At 39.2% G+C, this 17,340-nt stretch overlaps 3 protein-coding genes across 3 annotated transcripts in view; 2 read left to right on the top strand and 1 right to left on the bottom strand.

Moving 5' to 3' along the window:
- Nucleotides 1–1,740: 1,740 nt before the first annotated feature.
- On the top strand, nucleotides 1,741–6,618 carry hykk.2 (hydroxylysine kinase, tandem duplicate 2). Its single transcript, XM_058401678.1, has 5 exons — nucleotides 1,741–1,901; nucleotides 3,714–4,022; nucleotides 4,823–4,965; nucleotides 5,244–5,424; nucleotides 5,662–6,618. The coding sequence occupies exons 2-5, from the start codon at nucleotides 3,716–3,718 to the stop codon at nucleotides 6,123–6,125; spliced, it is 1,095 nt and encodes a 364-aa protein (XP_058257661.1). The 5' UTR covers nucleotides 1,741–1,901; nucleotides 3,714–3,715; the 3' UTR covers nucleotides 6,126–6,618.
- A 139-nt stretch (nucleotides 6,619–6,757) lies between these two features.
- On the top strand, nucleotides 6,758–14,208 carry nmur1a (neuromedin U receptor 1a). The gene is made up of 3 exons (XM_058401677.1): nucleotides 6,758–8,253; nucleotides 12,008–12,902; nucleotides 13,568–14,208. Exons 2-3 carry the CDS (start codon nucleotides 12,020–12,022, stop codon nucleotides 13,942–13,944), a joined length of 1,260 nt encoding a protein of 419 aa, XP_058257660.1. The 5' UTR covers nucleotides 6,758–8,253; nucleotides 12,008–12,019; the 3' UTR covers nucleotides 13,945–14,208.
- A 136-nt stretch (nucleotides 14,209–14,344) lies between these two features.
- dynlt2b (dynein light chain Tctex-type 2B) overlaps nucleotides 14,345–17,340 on the bottom strand; it is a 5,778-nt gene continuing 2,782 nt past the window's right edge. The window contains exons 4-5 of the mRNA XM_058401679.1: nucleotides 16,022–16,085; nucleotides 14,345–15,931 (exon numbers count right to left, since the gene is read on the bottom strand). Of these exons, the coding sequence (XP_058257662.1) occupies nucleotides 15,884–15,931; nucleotides 16,022–16,085 (112 nt within the window). The 3' untranslated portion in view covers nucleotides 14,345–15,883. The remainder of the gene's footprint in view (nucleotides 15,932–16,021; nucleotides 16,086–17,340) is intronic.

Raw genomic sequence — 17,340 nt, 5'->3', positions numbered from 1 at the left:
ACAAAACCTGGGCAGTTGAAGACTTGGAAAAAGACCAGGTGTGTTTTATTTATACTCTTCAATTGTTTGAGTCGGTCTGTGCCGATGATAGCCTCAGATGCCTGATGCTTGTCTGACAGAGGTGGAACCCTGCTGCTAACATCCACCTAAAGGTTTAAAGTTTTGTGCAGGCTGAGATTATTTTCTGCTCAGAATCTAAGAAAATTAAAGACCTATTTGTTCAGATGTCAGAAAGCTGAGTCTGTTTTTTATTTCCCCAGTTATGCAAAATAGAACAGATGATATCAATCAGTTTAGTTTTTCTGATTGGCTGAGAGTGCTTAGAACAGGAAAACACACATGAATCACTGAAACATTATCAGATGTAATTCAGTAAACTTTGTGAGTCAGTTCAGACGTTATTCACTGCATGAAAATGCTATCTTATTATTCCCTTACAGTCCAGAGAAGAGACCAATTTAATGTCAGCTATAAAATAAGAGTCTAAAAGCCATAGTCATGACCCTTTTTGCCATTTATTCAAGCAAAATAACTCACTGCTTCATTTCCATCTCTCACTCAATGATTCATTTCCATCTGTGCTGCTATTAATATTTACGTAGTCACCTATAAACTCACCTCACCTCACACACACACACACAATGACTGCATTAAAGCTTTAGATGATTTCGGTGCATCTGTCAGTTTGTGCAGTAGATGTGTGATGTGTCAGGTTCAAAATGTTTTAATCAGATTGGCGAGTCAATACATTACGAAAATTGTATGAAATGTGTGAATTCTCCTAAAGACTGAAAAACAACCCTGTTGACCTTACCTGAGAAAAAAAACAAAACACCTGGTCTTTTACCAGTAGATCTGTTATTGTGATACACAGATTCCTGTTCTTGGCTGACAGGAGTGTAACCTGATATAGTAAATTCTTTAAAAAAAAACAACGTATGGCTATATGAGTTACTATGCTCTCTCTTTCTCTCTCTCTCTCTCTCTCTCTCTCTATTTTGAACAAAATGTTTCCACCCAGCATAACCAAATTAATGTAAAGGTGTTCCTAATAAAATGTACAATGAATATGCATACAGTTTACTTACTACTAAAATTGCAGTGTATTGTGGGACACAAGACCTACATCAGGAAATGTGCATAAATCAGCAGTGCATATATTATTACATATATTTTGTCCTCAAAGTTGATGTGTTAGAAGCAGGAAAAATGGGCAAGTGTAAGGATTTGAGAGAGTTTGACAAGGGCCAGATTGTGATGGCTAGATGACTGGATCAGAGCATCTCCAAAACCGCAGCACTTGTGGGGTGTTCCCGGTCTGCAGTGGTCAGAATCTATCAAAAGTATCCTTTACGTTCTGTAAGGAACTTACAAAACTTAGAGGGTCTGCTGCTAACATCTTGATGCCGGATACCACAGCACACCTTCAGGGATCTAGTGGAATCCATGCCTCGACAGGTCAGGGCTGTTTTGGCAGCAAAAGGTGGACCAACACAATATTAGGAAGGTGGTCATAATGTTATGTTTGATCGGTGTAGATGTTTGCTTTACTAACAGAGACAGTGAAAATAAGAATAGGGAATTGGAATAGGTAAAAATTGGTTCACAAAGTCAAAATCATTCATTAAGTCATTAAGTCAACAATGTAGGTGAGTGAGTTTATGTCTCACTGCAGTACTGTTTAGGCCTGCGTGTGTGTGTGTGTGTGTGTGTGTGTGTGTGCTGTGATCATGATCAGAGTTAAATATCCCGATCTGGCAACTCGGCTATTTCTGAGAGGTTTTCGCACACCGTTATAGAAAATATACCGCCTCCCCAACACACACACACACATGCACAATTTTTTGCAACCGATAACTGGATCACAGTAAACTCTTCACACACTTTATTTAAAACTGGAGGTAAGCAATGTTAAGTACTCTCTTTTTAATGTAAATGGCGCGCGCCGCATTCGTGGCATGAGCTTTTCCCTGTGTGTGTGTGTGTGTGTGTGTGTCTGTTTTGTAATATCTGCAACCATTTTATAAAGTGAACAAAAACACTGCTTTCTACCGATTCTGATAAGTCGGAGTGGACTGTACTGACTCTTTAACGGGGTCAGTGGACAAGGTTTGTTACTTTGTGCCTCTCCCTCTGTCAGAGGTGGACGAAGTAAACAACTTCCTTACTTGAGTGAAAGTACAAATACTACTGGTCAAACATTACTCCATTACAAGTAAAAGTTGTAAAGACAGATTTTTACTTAAGTAAAAGTACAGAAGTACTTGTTTTTAAAAGTACTTAAGTATCAAAAGTAAATGTCAACGCATTGCTTTATTATTGTTGTATGCAATACTTACAGTATCTTTTGTAGCAACCTAGTGAATATACTGACCAGTTTGTAGTATCTGTGGAATTAAGAGCTTTTAGAATGTTACAAAACCTATAGAAATTAAACAACTGAATTGACAAAAAAGACAGGTATAATCATTTATTTTTAATTTAACACTCCTACCACCCCCAACAAAAAAGTACAGGTACATCTCAAAAAATTAGAATATCATGAGAAAGGTCAATATTTTTTATCACTCAGTTCAGAAAGTGAAACCCATATATTATATAGATTCATTACACAGAGTGAAATATTTCAAGACTTTATTCCTTTATGGCTGTTGGGATGATTGTGGGATGATTATGGCTTACAGATAAGGAAAACCCAAAATTCTGTGTCTCAGAGAATTAGAATATTGTGAAAAAGTTCAATATTGGAAAGTCATGGTGTCACACCCTAATCGGCTAATTACCTCAAAACACCTGCAAAGGTTTCCTGAGCTTTTAAATGGTCTCTCAGTCTGCACACACACACACACACACACACATTACAGATGAGTAATAATTGTGAGATTTGAAAAATAGCACTTAATGTGTTTGTCTTGTCTGTTTGTCTTGTCTACACTGAATAATAATAATAATAATAATAATAATAATATTATTAATAATAATAATGTGCTATCCTGTTGATCCATGCTAGTAGCTAGGCATATTTGGGGTATTTTATTATCTATTTCTGAGGTTTAATTCATTTGGACAATAATCTGCTGCAGTGGACTGTGGGATCTCGGGAATGAACCTGCTGCATGGGTTCAACATGCACTAAAAACAGTGCTCCATAAATTGACCAGGGTTCCAGTTCCAGAGTATAGAGTACACTTGAGTTAACCAATCAGAGTCATGCAGGCTGTTATACTGTCATTTAACTGGCTGTTGGTTTATAGAAAAGAAATATAGCAAAATATTAAATGTGTACAATGTCCCCCTCATGTAAATGTTTAAAGAGGATGTACGCCGTGTCCTTTAGTGGTTTGGACTTCAGCAGGTCTAACTGTGACACTAACTGAAATGGTGAAACAGAAGGAAAGGTTAGATAAAATCAGATCATTTAGTATGGAACAGGAACATGAACATGGCATAAATTATTTACTACTACATTAAAATCTTTCTAGACAACTTTAACCTCAAGACTGAGATTTATTGATGTTTAAGATAATACCTGATACTAAAACCTGCAATGAAGAAACACCACAGCTGAAAAAAATAAAACTCAAAAAGGGAATGTTTGTACACTTTAATCTATAATGTGTCTATCAGATTTTTGCTTTGTTCACTGTTTTTTACTTGAGATGAATTGCCTGATGGCCTGAAGTAAATGTACTTTCATGTTATTCCTCCTACAGCAATGTCAATAAAGAAAGCATCCAAGCCAAGCCTGAGCGATGCCCAGGTGACAGAAATCACTGCACGTCTTTTTGGGTTGACTGTATCCTCCATACATCCTCTGCCCAGTTATGATGATCAGAACTTCCATTTGGTGTGTGTGGACGCTGGTGACTTCGTGCTGAAGGTCATGAACTCTACAGACAGCGAGAACATGAAACTACTGGAGTTGCAGACATACAGCATGAACCTCGTGCAACAGAATGGACTTCCTGCTCAGACGGCTCTGCGCACTGTCACAGGGGAGATGATGAGTCTGGAAGAGATTGGTATGACATGCACACACCTTCTTACCTCTAGATTCTGTACTCACTCAACCCTCATATTTTCCTATAGTTTCCTTATATGGTCAGAGCTTCCGGGTCCCATTCTACATTCATATAGGTTGTAGGGAACACAGCCATGGCCATCACCAGGTATCTTCTAAAAAGTAATCTCTCTGAACTCTGTTCAGTTCAGCGTGCTCTGATTGGTTGGTGTGGCTTTTTACTTCATTGTGATGGCAGATAACAAACACAGTTTCTTAAACCTTAAACCCCACACCCTAAACCCTTCACTCTCCACTCTAAACCCTATACCCTAAAACCTACACCCAACACCTTAAACCTCATACCCTACGCAATACACCCTAAACCCCGCACTCTAAACCCTACAGCTTAAACCCAACACCCTAAACCAGGGGTGTCAAAGCTTATCCACAACGGGATGGTGTGGGTGCAGGTTTTCATTCCAACTGAGCAGAAGCCACACCTGAGTCTACTGAAAGTCAAGATCAGTTGACTAAACAGGTGGAATCAGGTGTGGCTCCTGCTTGATTGGAATGAAAACCTGCACCCACACTGGCTCTTTGCAGAATAAGGAGAGAGAGATTGATAGAGTGAGTGAGTGAGTGAGTTTTGGCACTATCGGACTCCCCACTACAGATGGCTTTGGCATCGTCAGTATTTACAGATCACAATAATCGAAAGAATACACATTAATGTTGTTATACACACATGGATTAAAGGAAAACCTGTTGTTCTGGTGATAATGTAATGGTTAGATGTGATTTGCTCTGACTGGTCCTTAGATTGTGGATATGGCCTTCAAAAATATCTGGTGCGTTTGTTGACATACCTGCCTGGAACCCCAATGGCCAAAATCAACTGTACACCACAGCTGCTGTATGAAACTGGGAAAACGGCTGCCATGCTCGATAACATTTTACTGAGGGTAAGACGTGTGCTTTAACAACTCTATTTTTACATAATCATTCTGTGTAAGGAGATGACAATTAAAGATGAAATGCATCTGACACAAACAGCATAATAAATATGTAATAATAAAAGCAATTATTATAGAATGAAAGAAAAAACTGAGAAAAACATATAACTGAGACAAAAGAAGCAAAAGAAAAAATATATATGCATATATAAAAATATAGTATACAATACATTAAGTGCTATGTTTTTTGTTTTGTTTTTTTGTTTGTTTGTTTTTTTTTAATTAAGATGGAGCATGAGAGCCTCAGTGCTCTTCACAGGGAGAATTTCATCTGGAGTTTGTCCTGCGTTCCGCTGATAGATGATTACCTCTCTGTGATGGACGGAGATCCAATGCAGCTCGTCATTAGAGGAGTTATTAATCATTACCGAAACCAAGTAGTACCAAAACTCCCCTCATTCCGCAAGTGTGAGTCAGGAGCTGGGGTACATTAGCAGTATGATGTAGGGGCATCTCACTGGAGATGTAACCACTACTAATCTGTTTTATAACAGAAAAATAGCTAGCTGCTTTACAGGCTACAGTACGTCCATGACATTTAAACTTTCTATGTTTAAGTTTTCTGTAAGATATTCTGAAATATTCAAACATGACATGTCTTTCTTAATGAGTGATGGTATAACGAAATATTTTGTGGTGTTGCAGGTATAAATCATGGAGATTTGAATGATCACAACATCCTCGTAGAGCGGGACGGACCATCTCGCTACAAGATCAGCGGCATTCTGGACTTCAGTGATATGAGCAGCGGTTATTTCATTTTCGAGCTGGCGATTGCCATCATGTACATGATGATAGAGAGCAGGAATCCGCTGGAGGTTGGGGGTCCAGTGATTGCAGGGTTTGAGAGTGTTTTTCCTCTGAACTCTGATGAACGAGATGCTTTGTATACTCTGGTGCTGAGTCGGTTCTGTCAGTCGCTGGTTTATAGCCGTTCTGCAGTTCTCCAGCAGCCAGAAAACGAAATGTACCTGATGATCACAGCAAGAAACGGATTTAGACTCCTCAAGCTTCTGTGGGAAAAAGGGAAAGAGGAAGTTGAGAAAGTGTGGTTTGAAGGTGCTGCGCATATCTCAATGCTAAATGGTGATAATAACTCTTTAATCTAATCCCTAAAATGCTAAACACTAACTGCTAATCACAGCACAAATAACTACAACTGTTAATACTTGCACTAATACTAAACCTCAACTAGCCATAAAATATAATGATAACCCTGACGGCTATTGATAATTCCACAGATTTCCTGATTAATCTTGCAAGACAGACTGATACAGATGAATCTTACAGTATACATTTTGGCCATGCCCATTCCATCGGTGTCTATCAGAGACTTGCTAGTGAGGGGCCAATGCTAATCGAAGTCTAGATGCTAACTTCTTATCCAGAGGTGCTAACTTTAATCCAGCTGCTAACACTAATAATCACACTACTGCAGTCCACACTCCTTATTCGTGCATGCGTTGAAGCCTGAGTGAGCAAGTGTGGGTCTGGATAGGTGGGATAATTCTTCTGTTCAAGGGTTCAAATTAGAACCTTTCATACGTTTCTCACTAGTGAAATTGGAAGTATTACAGCATTAAACCAAACCTTTTGTCTTTATGCTTGTCTCTGAGTTTGTGTGTCAGAATGCTGAGTGTGTTAAATTGACACCCGGTGTGTGTAAATGAATATTACTATATAAGACTGTGATGATGATGAAAGAGTGGAACACACAGAAACACTGGAGTGTCTTCGTTCCTCTGATTTCTGACGAGCTTTTAAGACGCACTGCTCAGTACACGCTGATTCTGTGCTTATTTTTTCCCACAAATAGTTTAATCAGCGTTCACAGCGGTCTTTTTCTCTTTAAAAAAATCAGCAAAGACTGTGAGTGTAGAAATATACAAAATCACCTTAAGAATTTAGAGAATACTGAGTAGTCTTCAGAATTAAAAATGATTAAAAATAATAATAATCTTCATCAATTTGATTCATCTCATTGATTGATGCAGTAAAAGCTCAGATTATTAAAAATAGCAGAAAATTTAAACTCCATAACAGGAAACACAAAACAAATAGAATCTAAACCTCCAGGTCTGTTATTCCCTGACACTGCATCTCAATTATTGCTCTGGATTTTGTTTTTCACTTACACACCAATTCAATGAATGACCATTTTGTGAGATTTGATCAGAAAAGTACCGCAATAAACAAAATAAATTCATTTTCTGGCAGTAAACCTAGTAAATTATCATTTTATTGGTGTTGGAGTTTAGTGTGATATTTAGTTAATGGGATGGTTCTTCCATAATTGTAAGTTGATTGGCAAAGAAAGTGAGTGCATGTCTCAGCAACTATGTGATATTATCTGACTAACCAAAGGACCTTTTACTGAGACTCTCAGAGATTTTGTCCAAATTCACCTCATCTGATGATGATGATGATGAAGATGATGATGATGATAATGATAATGCTTCTGTATGTGGTCATAGCAGGTGCATGGGATACATGCCTGGTGTATTAGTGCATGTGTGTGTGTGTGTGTAATGGAGAGTTCTCATTTCACTTGAGGCCCCCTAACACAGATTAGCTGGAGTTTGATTAGACATTGCAATAATTACACAGAGTTAATCAGAGGCACTGGCGTGTTTGAGGATTTTAATTAAAACAGCATTATGTGTGTGTGTGTTCTTATTTCACACACATATATATATATTAAAACGTAGAGAGAGACAGAGAAATGAGTGTGTGATTAATGATCACTCTGTTAAATGTGAATTTTGTGAGTTTACACTGTCACAAAACTGATTACTGTGATGAGTGAGTTTATGTGTTTGTTTATTTATTTGTTGATTCATTCATTCATATGGTCTTTCAGGTCATGGTCGTTACAGGGTGAGTTTAGAGTAAAGAATGACTGAGAAAAAGAGACTGAAATAAATAATTAGTAGTATTATTAATTTAATATATTACCAAGTGAATATTATAGACCAATAAATACACTGAATTCAGAAAGAAAAATAAATACGAGTATGAGAGAGAGAGAGAGAGAGAGAGAGAGAGTGCACAGAAGCTCTGTGCTTCTCAGTTCAGTCTTGTGTGTGTGTGAGTGTATGTGAGTGTGTGTGTGTGTGTGAGAGAGAGAGAGAGAGAAGAGATGTTCTTCAGCAGACGGTGGGTTATTTCTCTTCAGTGTAGAGACTCATTCTCAGTGCTCACGCTGAATTAATGATCAGGTTTTAACTTCACTGTTAGGTAAGAAAATCTTTGTCTTTATTTTATTTACATATGTTTCATTTTATGAATCATCCTGACTGATCAACTCAGTAATTATTGTTAAATCTCTGAGTGTTTGATATAGAATGATTAAGTTTGTTTTATATATAATACTGATGGAGGGAATTATGGATTTTAAAAAGCTGATTCTTGTATTTTATGGCAGAGAAATTGTTATTTTAGATTTTATATAATAACGTCTACCTGAACCTGATTAAATTAAGGATTAAATTAAATCAAACACTGTTGCTCATTGTGTGTACTTGCCGTCAGTGATGAGAGGATATTATAAGCACCAAACAATGGTAAAGTATTTTTTATTCATGAACGGCAAACAGTAGTACTGTGTACTATATATATATATAGAGAGAGAGAGAGAGAGAGAGAGAGAGAGACTGTTACTGGTTTCCTACACATAAGAATTTCACCTACAATTATTTAAAAAATGTCAGAATTTGATTAGTCTAAAGCTCCACCCGCAAATAACCTTTACACAAACGTGATGGGAATATTCAGATTCATCAGATTCAGATCATCTGTGAGTGATCAGTGGTGCAGTGAGTATTAAACTCAGATGAACTGAATCACAGTGCAGTGTTTATACATCACACTTTAGGGTTCAAGGAGTTTGAAATAATAAGGATGCAGCGTGATGACATCATTCTTGGAGCTTGGTTGATCTGGCACAATGATGATGATTAACCATGATTAGTGTAGAGACGTCCACTGCACCACTGAACACTCACTGATTATCTGATTCTCTAAAACGTCTTTACCTTTACAGCCTGTTATTTCTGGATTCTGATTGGTGTTGATTCATTTTCTAGAACAGCAGCTGTGAGAGTAGTGCTGCCTGCAAATCATGCATTTCTATGAATAATTCAATTCAATTTATTTGTATAGCTCTTTTAACAATGGGCATTGTCTCAATGCAGAAGCATAGAAACAGACAAAAGTTTAAAGTTAAGCTATTATTTAGACCTAAAATTTATCCTTAATAAGCAAGCCTGAGGCAGGGAAAAACTCCCGGTGATGATATGAGGAAGAAACCTTAAGAGGAACCAGGCTCAGAAAAGTAAATAATGTAAATGAATAAGATGGTTCTAATATATTACTCTTTCTATAGTAACAGATAATTTACAGAGACTTGTACAGTGTGTGCGCCACAAAAAAATATTGACATAGTGAAGTTTATTGTATGGAGACATTTATTTAACATTAGTGGAAGGATTCTCCAGTGTCAGCACTTTAACAGCCAGAAGTAAAGCTTCAACATTTCTGACATTTTTAGGACAGAGGAGTTTATATGTTGTTGTTTTTCTGTAACATGCCAAGCTGCAGAAAGAGAGGCTGGTGAGGGAATGACTGGTGAGAACAGCATATTAACTGAGGAGCCTCAATACCTAATTAAATAAAACAATGGAATTCAGGGGGTTTCTGATTGAACATTTGCAGCACCGGACACTGATTTTTTCTGGTCTGATGTCAGCCTGAAACCCCTGTAAGCTACAGGGACGCTAGGCATCAAAGCCGTGAACTATGGTCAAGGACATTGTGAGCTGAGATGCAACACCTTTCACCATGACTGTAGTCTTCCCAGTCAATCAGGTCCTTGAGCTGACCCTCCCCTTTCTGCGATGTAAGTTAGGGATGGCTTTGATCCTGTGGGAAGGTTTCTCTTAACTTCAAGATGTTCCAGTGTTGTGGATGGTGGTACTCCTCTCACAAATAGACCTTGAATTATTACTTGAGGCATGACACGTGGAAGAAAGCAGGAAGGAGAAGGAGAAAGGTTTCTAGAAAGGCCAAGCCAGTAGGTGGCATCACTGATACACTTTAGACCGTTGTAAGGTCCAATGTATAGGTGTAAATGTTTTCTGCATCTTTGGTCAATGCGGATGTCCCACATGGATAGCCATACAATATGTCCAGGCTGAAATTCGATTTTATGTCAATCACCAACCTCTTTATTTATTAAGCCAGGTTTTTATTCAAATTGAGCAGAAGCCACACCTGAGTGTACTGAAAGCCTAGGGTTAGGCTAAGCCAAGATCAGTTGATTAAAACAGGTGGAATCAGATTTGGCTCCTGCTTGATTGGAATGAAAACCTGCAGCCACACCAGCTCTTTGCGGATAAGATTCGACACCCCTGTTTTAAGGCTTATGCTGATGTGTAGCCTTCCACAACTCATCTAGTGCAGGACAGTATTGGCATCCAGTTTCTGAGCAAATTGTAGGTTTCATGGACACTGGATGTCCCTTAGCCAGGAATGCTTGAGCCCAAGTGATGACTCTGGGCCGTAAATAAGGGGGAACAAAAGTCTTTCCCTGAAGGCATGTGCTGTAAGTGTGATGGTGGTTTATTTCTTAATCCATATCCCAGGTTAGTGCACCTATGAAGTATGACTCAGGGAGAATGGACTGTGGTTTAGTTCTATTGGCATGGTTGGGTGCATGCAGGACAGAGCATCTGCTTTGCCATCCTTGGAGCGTGGTTGGAATGTGAAGAATAGAACTCCTGTGAAGAATAAGGCTCACCTGGCTTGGCTCTAATTGAAATGTTCAGCAGTTCTCAGATCTTTGAGGTTCTTGTGATCAGCGAATATAATGAAGGGAAGCAAGCTGCACTCTGTTCCGTTCAGCAGGTATGAGGTTTTGTTTTTTTCGGAGAAAAAGGTGGCAGGATGAAGTTTGAGTTTCTCTCTGAAACTTTGGTAGAGTATCACTTCACCCCTGTATTGAAGGCATCCATCTTGATGATGAATAGCTTGGTAGGGTGAGGATGTTGGAGGATCGGATGAAAAATAAGTTGACAGATGAAAAAGATGAAAAAAATAAGTCAACATGCAGACTTCAGGAGCACATCTTATCCAGCGTTCCCAGAGTGTTTCACCCAGAAGAGGTTTGGGTTTCCTTTGGAGTTTCCTCTCAAGATTTCTTCCTCAGTAAGTTTTCCCTCACCACTGTCGCACAGAAAGGAAACAGACCTAAAGGAACTGATCTCTTCTGACTGATATGAATGACTTTAGAAAAAAATGTACATAAAAACTAAAACTGAGTTATGACAGTGCGTTTGGCTTAAACAGAGGTTCGACTTGATGAATATAGAGCTCATTTTACTGTCTGTTTATTACTAGTCTTTAAAATGCACCTGCATTTTGATTACCTTGATTCCTTATGACTTTTTTTCCAAATCTGTTTAACGTTTTAACATTTTTCCTTTCAAAGTGGAGTGTCCTTCTACTACACAATCTGCTCAGCAGTCGAGGCTTATTATCCAACAAACACATGGAAATCATCACAGAATGATGTAACTACTGTATATATGATGGTAGAGGAATAAAATATCTTTTATATTGATGATGATGATGATGATGATGATGTTTATTTAACTTGTTCATGGAAATAGACATACATTTAAAAAAAGGTGCAATGTTATATGCATACTAGGTTGCCTTGTGAAATCTCCTGCATAAAGGGGTAGAGTTAAACAGTCTAATGTGCTAAAGGGACACCCTGTTGTGTTCAGTAGGTGAAGAAGTGATAAGAAAACGTGTGTAAAATCCTCTATTCAGACTTGTCCACAAGAGAATCAGGCTCCACCCCATTAGAGATCAAAAACTGTTCAGTCTAAGAGGAGCATTTGTAAAGTGGCCTAAAGGTAAATAAAGACTTTAGAGAAAAACATTGCTTTTAAATGATATTTATCATGTTCTGGTGTGTTTTGCTCAGCGTCAGGTGACCATGTCCAAACCAAACTGTTCATCTGCAGTACTGAGCTGTGATCAGACGTTTCTTTGCAACTCCACCTTCCCGTTAAACCTGACTGAAACGGAGATGGAAGATTACTGCTTGAGTCTGGAGGATTACCTGGAGAAGTACCTGGGTCCTCGGCGCTCCCCTGTCTTCTTACCTGTGTGCATCACTTACCTGCTGATCTTCAGCGTGGGAGCTGTGGGGAACACTCTCACCTGTGCTGTGATCACACGCCACCCAGTCATGCGCACACCCACCAATTTCTACTTGTTCAGCCTGGCCGTATCTGACCTGCTGGTGCTCATCCTTGGCATGCCGCTGGAGCTGTATGAATTGTGGAGTAACTACCCCTTCCTGCTCGGGAAGAGCGGCTGCTACTTCAAAACCTTCCTGTTTGAGACGGTGTGTTTCGCTTCTGTGTTGAACGTGACGGCACTCAGTGTGGAGCGCTACATTGCAGTTGTGCACCCGCTAAGGGCGAAATGTGTGGTGACACGTGCCCATGCCAAGCGTGTGATCATCTGTGTTTGGTTTGCATCTGTGATTTGTGCACTGCCCAATGCGAGCCTTCATGGAATCTACACACTGCCAAAACCACGCGGGCATGGAGAGGGGCATGAGCTGAGCTCAGCTACATGCACACTGGTTAAGCCACGCTGGATATATAACCTAATAATCCAGATCAGCACATTCATCTTCTTCATCTTGCCCATGATGACCATCAGCACACTCTACCTGCTCATCGGCATCCAGCTGAAGAGGGAGAAGATGCTGCAGGCTAAAGCTGAGTGTGAGAACAACGTCCACAGAAATGCCAGCGTGCGTACGCGACAACTACAAACACGAAGACAACAGGTCACCAAGATGCTGTGTAAGGATGACAGAAACAGTCATTTTACTCTCTTGTAGCATCTGTCACTCCATCTGTGTGTCTCACCCTGCTTTAGTGTGTCTCAGTCTCCTGTAGTGTCTCTCATTCTCTTCTAGTGTCTCGCTCTTCTGTAATGTACCATCTATAGTGTGCCTCATTCTTCTACTGTGTCTCATTCCCTTGAAGTGTGTTACCGTCTCATAAGAGTAAGTGTCTCACTCTCCTGTTGTCTTTCACACTCCCCTAATGTCTCAGTATCCTGTAGTGTCTATTAACCTACTATAATGTGTTTCAGTCTCAAGTAATGTGTTTCACAATCCTATTTTGTGTTTCAAACTGTTGTATTGCATCACACTCTGCTTACTATGTCTAACTCTCCTTAGCGTGGCTCACTCTAGTGTAGTGTCTCTCATTCTCCTTTAGTATTTATTCATTTCCTGTATTCTGTCCGACTGTACTGTAGGGTATTTAATTCTCCTGTAGCATCACTCTCTTTCAGTGTTTCTCTTTTCTCTACTGTCTCAATCTCATGTCTTACTTTCCTGTAGTTGGATTTAATCTTCTATAGTGTGGCCCACACTCCTGATTTGTCTCTTACTCTTCTGTAGTGTGTCTCACACTCTTCCAGTTTAGCATGGCATATAATATTAGTTTTTGTGTTTCAGTCGTGTTGGTGGTGATGTTCGGGATCTGTTGGGCGCCGTTCCACACAGATCGCCTCATGTGGAGTTTCATGGACGAGTTCTCCGGTGTGGAGATGTTTCAGGTGTTTGAGTATGTCCACATCTTCTCGGGCGTGTTCTTCTACCTCAGCTCGGCCGTGAACCCCGTGCTGTACAACCTCATGTCCACTCGATTCCGTGAGATGTTCAAGGACGTGATGTGTGTTCACAAACGTGCCTCTTCCCAAAGGAAGTACTCTCTGAGCATGACACGAGCCACTATACGCAGTGTCCTGAGTGATGTGGCTAATGGCAATGCCACCACTGACGGAGATTTTGAGTTTTATGAGTGTCATGAAAACGAGACCACATGTGATTGAGGGAAAGAAACAAACACACTTTAACTTGGAGGTGTGGTGGTGTCATGGACATGTTTATGCAGGTATATTAAAACTAAAAAAAGATATGTGTTCTACATTTGTATCTAATCAGAGTCTCTCTTTAATGTTTTTATGAAATCATTTCTGATCCATTGCACCTGACTCACCGATTGAGGGATTTTTTTATTTTTTAATAATTCTTTGTTACTGTTTGAATTATTTGTTACCTAAGGAACACACCCCATTGTTCTGTTTTCTTGTGAGTGTTGTACATGAGCAGCAGAAATCATATTGAGTGATTAAATTAGTAAAAATGATTTGATTCAATATGACTAATGTCATTTATTTATGAAGCTTTATGAAGTTTTGACAAATGGATTTCTTTTTTGTCTGCAGCCACAAAGACATCTTAAATAGAACTGTATGTGTAATCAGCCATAACATTAAAACCAGTGAATAAAATTATCTCATTATAGTGGCACCTGTCAAGTGGTGGGATATATTAGGCCAGTAAACACCCAGTCCTCAAAAATTGGCAGATAAGGATCTTATCTGACCAACTTTGACAAAGGCTGAATTGTGATGTCTAGACGACTTGGCTCTTATATACATATATAATACATATACACTATATTGGCAAAGGTTTTGGGACGTCTGCCTTTACGTGCACATAAACTTTACTGACGTCCCATTCTTAATCCAAAGGGTTTAATATGGAGTTGGCCCACCCTTTCAGCTATAACAGCTTCAACTCTTCTGCTAAGGCTTTCCACAAGGTTTTATGGGAATTTTTGGCTATTCCTCTAGAAGCACATTTGTGAGTTCAGGCACTGATGTTGGATGAGAAGACCTGGCTCACAGTCTCTGCTCTAATTCATCCCAAAGGTGCTCTATCGGGTTGAGGTCAGGACTCTGTGCATTTCCATCTGATTGTCAGACAGAGAAGCATGATTGGTCACTCCAGAGAACATGTCTCCAGTGCTCTAGAGTCCAGAGGCAGCATGCTTGACACCACTGCATCCAAAGCTTTGCATTGCACTTGGTGATGCAGGTGCTTGGATGCAAATACTTGGCCTTGAAAACCCATTCCTCTACGCACTGTTCTTGAGCTACTCTAAAAGGCCACACGAAGTTTGGAGGTCTGTAGCTATAGACCTAAAAAGTTGGTGACTTTCTGCGCACTGTGTGCCTCAAAACCCTGCTCTGTGATTTTACGTGGCCTACCACTTTGTGGCTGAGTTGCTGTTGTTCCCAATTGGTTCCACTTTGTTATAATACCTCTAACATTTGACCGTGGAAAATTTAGTAGTGAGGAAATTTCTCAGATGGACTTATTGCACAGGGGGCAACCTATCATGGTGCCACGCTTGAATTCATTGACCTCCTGAGAGCGACCCATTCTTTCAGAGATGTCTGTAGAAGCAGTCTCCATGCCTAAGTGCTTGATTATATACACCTTTGGTCATGGAAGTGATGGGAGAGGTGTCCAAAAACTTTTGGCAATATATGCACAAACACACACACAAATTATACTCAGGTATAAATGAAGATGCAGAAGATGCAGAAGCCAAATGTGTGGGTTGTTTTGTTGTTTGTTTTTTTCTTTTACTTCCACTCCTCTTTTGTCAGGATGTTTTCTTGCTTGTTTCCTTTCTGATGCCTGAGAGCTATTTATCAAGCTGTTTCTGTGAAAGCTGAAAGGGTTTCAGATGAAACTTTGAAGGTATACACAACCAAATCACAGGAAATCAAATTCTGTGTACATCTTTAAAAACTCCTGTGAACACACTTTCACACCATTTAACATTAAACTGTGTTGCAGAGCAACGATTTATTTTATACAAATAAAAACAAAGATAGAAAATATTTAGAACTAAAAGTGGTGTAGGAATCCATCAAGGCGTGGGTGTGTTTTTAGATCAGAGGATCCGTTCTTGTGTCAGTAATAATAAACTCCGAATACAGCAGCTACACACACCATGCTGTCCTGTTAAACATAAACACAAGCACACACACAGTTACATGTAAGAGGAATAAAACAAAACAAGGAGTGTGTGTGTGTGTGTGTGTGTCTTACATTAATGTAAACTTCTTTAGCACAGCCATCAGTGTCTGAATCCCAGAAACAACGAGACGTCATCCTATACACACACACACTTTCTCTTAATATCGGCAAAATACAAACACAATGAAGGTAAAATGATTAAGTAATTCAAAGTGTAAGTGTAGTCACAGCTATGAATCTTCGTTACTTGGTTACTAACGCTACTGTGGAAGCTATGGTTACTTAACAGTCTTGTTGTCATGTTTATCTCTCTGTTATTATTTATTGTTTTTGATCTCTCTTATCGCCTCTGTGTAGGAGTATTTATGCTCTCGTCTGTGCACTCAGCCCTACTGTTTCATACCCCCCCCCCCACACACACACACAGGCTTCTTATTCCTGTTGCACTTTATACATGCCCTGTCAGCACTGTGCATGCCACACATGTATCTTGCAATTTGGATCCGAGAGAAATTTTATTTCAGCTCCCGGTGTACTGCATACTGTATACGGCTGTGATGACAGCAAAGATCTACTTGACCAAACTGAACTAAACTAAACTAAACTATAAACTCCAGCCAGCAAAGGACACTACAGCACTGTAAGAAGAAATTACATGCATATTTTTTTTTAGTTTCTTACTAGTCCAAATAACATTTTATAGTTTACAGCTAGGCCTTAGCACTAGTGTATATATTATGTAGATAACCCTGATGGGCTAAAACTGCCTTTATTGTGTTTGTTCCACCTTTATTGGAAAACTAGCTTTTATTTGTGTTTGGATTGTCCTCCTGTCAGTCATTTTCTAGACATGTTCCTATCACTCTTCACTCCAGCTTATCTCAGTTTGAAATCAGCAAGCCATCAGTGCAGCCAGGTATCTCTCCGGTCAGCAAACAACCACTCTGTGCTTCAAAAATACTAACAAGGAAAACAGCAGAACCAGAATAAACAGTGCCACTGCGTGTCCAAGATATTACCGGTGATGGGAATAAAGAATTAGCAAAGTTACTCCTGGACACGTAGAATATGTAAACAAAAATTTCACTTTTTTTTCAACTTTATGCAACTTAGATACAGATACAGTGCAGTAAAGTGAAATTTCCAAATGATTGCCTTGAACTAATGATACTGGGTGTGTGGTACAACATTTTCTTATTCATCCTCTCACAAGTTTAGTTCTTCCTTATCTGCTTTTAGTCTCAATGTATTGATGGTGGCAAAAAATAAAAGGCATAAAAATGTAAAACTGTTTTTTCATGCTGTCCTGTCATATAACCTCTCATCAACTGAGAGCACTGGTGTCTCTGGAGAGTGTTTGTAGATGATACAGTTATCTTCTGCTTATAACT

This window comes from Hemibagrus wyckioides, linkage group LG10 (genome assembly GCF_019097595.1).
Source record: "Hemibagrus wyckioides isolate EC202008001 linkage group LG10, SWU_Hwy_1.0, whole genome shotgun sequence".
In the NCBI taxonomy this organism is placed as follows: Eukaryota; Metazoa; Chordata; class Actinopteri; order Siluriformes; family Bagridae; genus Hemibagrus; species Hemibagrus wyckioides.
Note: the sequence above shows the minus strand (reverse complement) of the source record. Positions and strands in the feature narration are given on the sequence as shown.

Coding starts and splice junctions, on each gene's coding strand:
- nmur1a (XM_058401677.1), top strand. CDS start 12,020: ATGTCCAAACCAAACTGTTCATCTGCAGTACTGAGCTGTGATCAGACG. Junction 12,903..13,567: donor ACAGGTCACCAAGATGCTGT/GTAAGGATGACA, acceptor TTTGTGTTTCAG/TCGTGTTGGTGGTGATGTTC.
- hykk.2 (XM_058401678.1), top strand. CDS start 3,716: ATGTCAATAAAGAAAGCATCCAAGCCAAGCCTGAGCGATGCCCAGGTG. Junction 4,023..4,822: donor GATGAGTCTGGAAGAGATTG/GTATGACATGCA, acceptor ACTGGTCCTTAG/ATTGTGGATATGGCCTTCAA. Junction 4,966..5,243: donor TCGATAACATTTTACTGAGG/GTAAGACGTGTG, acceptor TTTTTAATTAAG/ATGGAGCATGAGAGCCTCAG.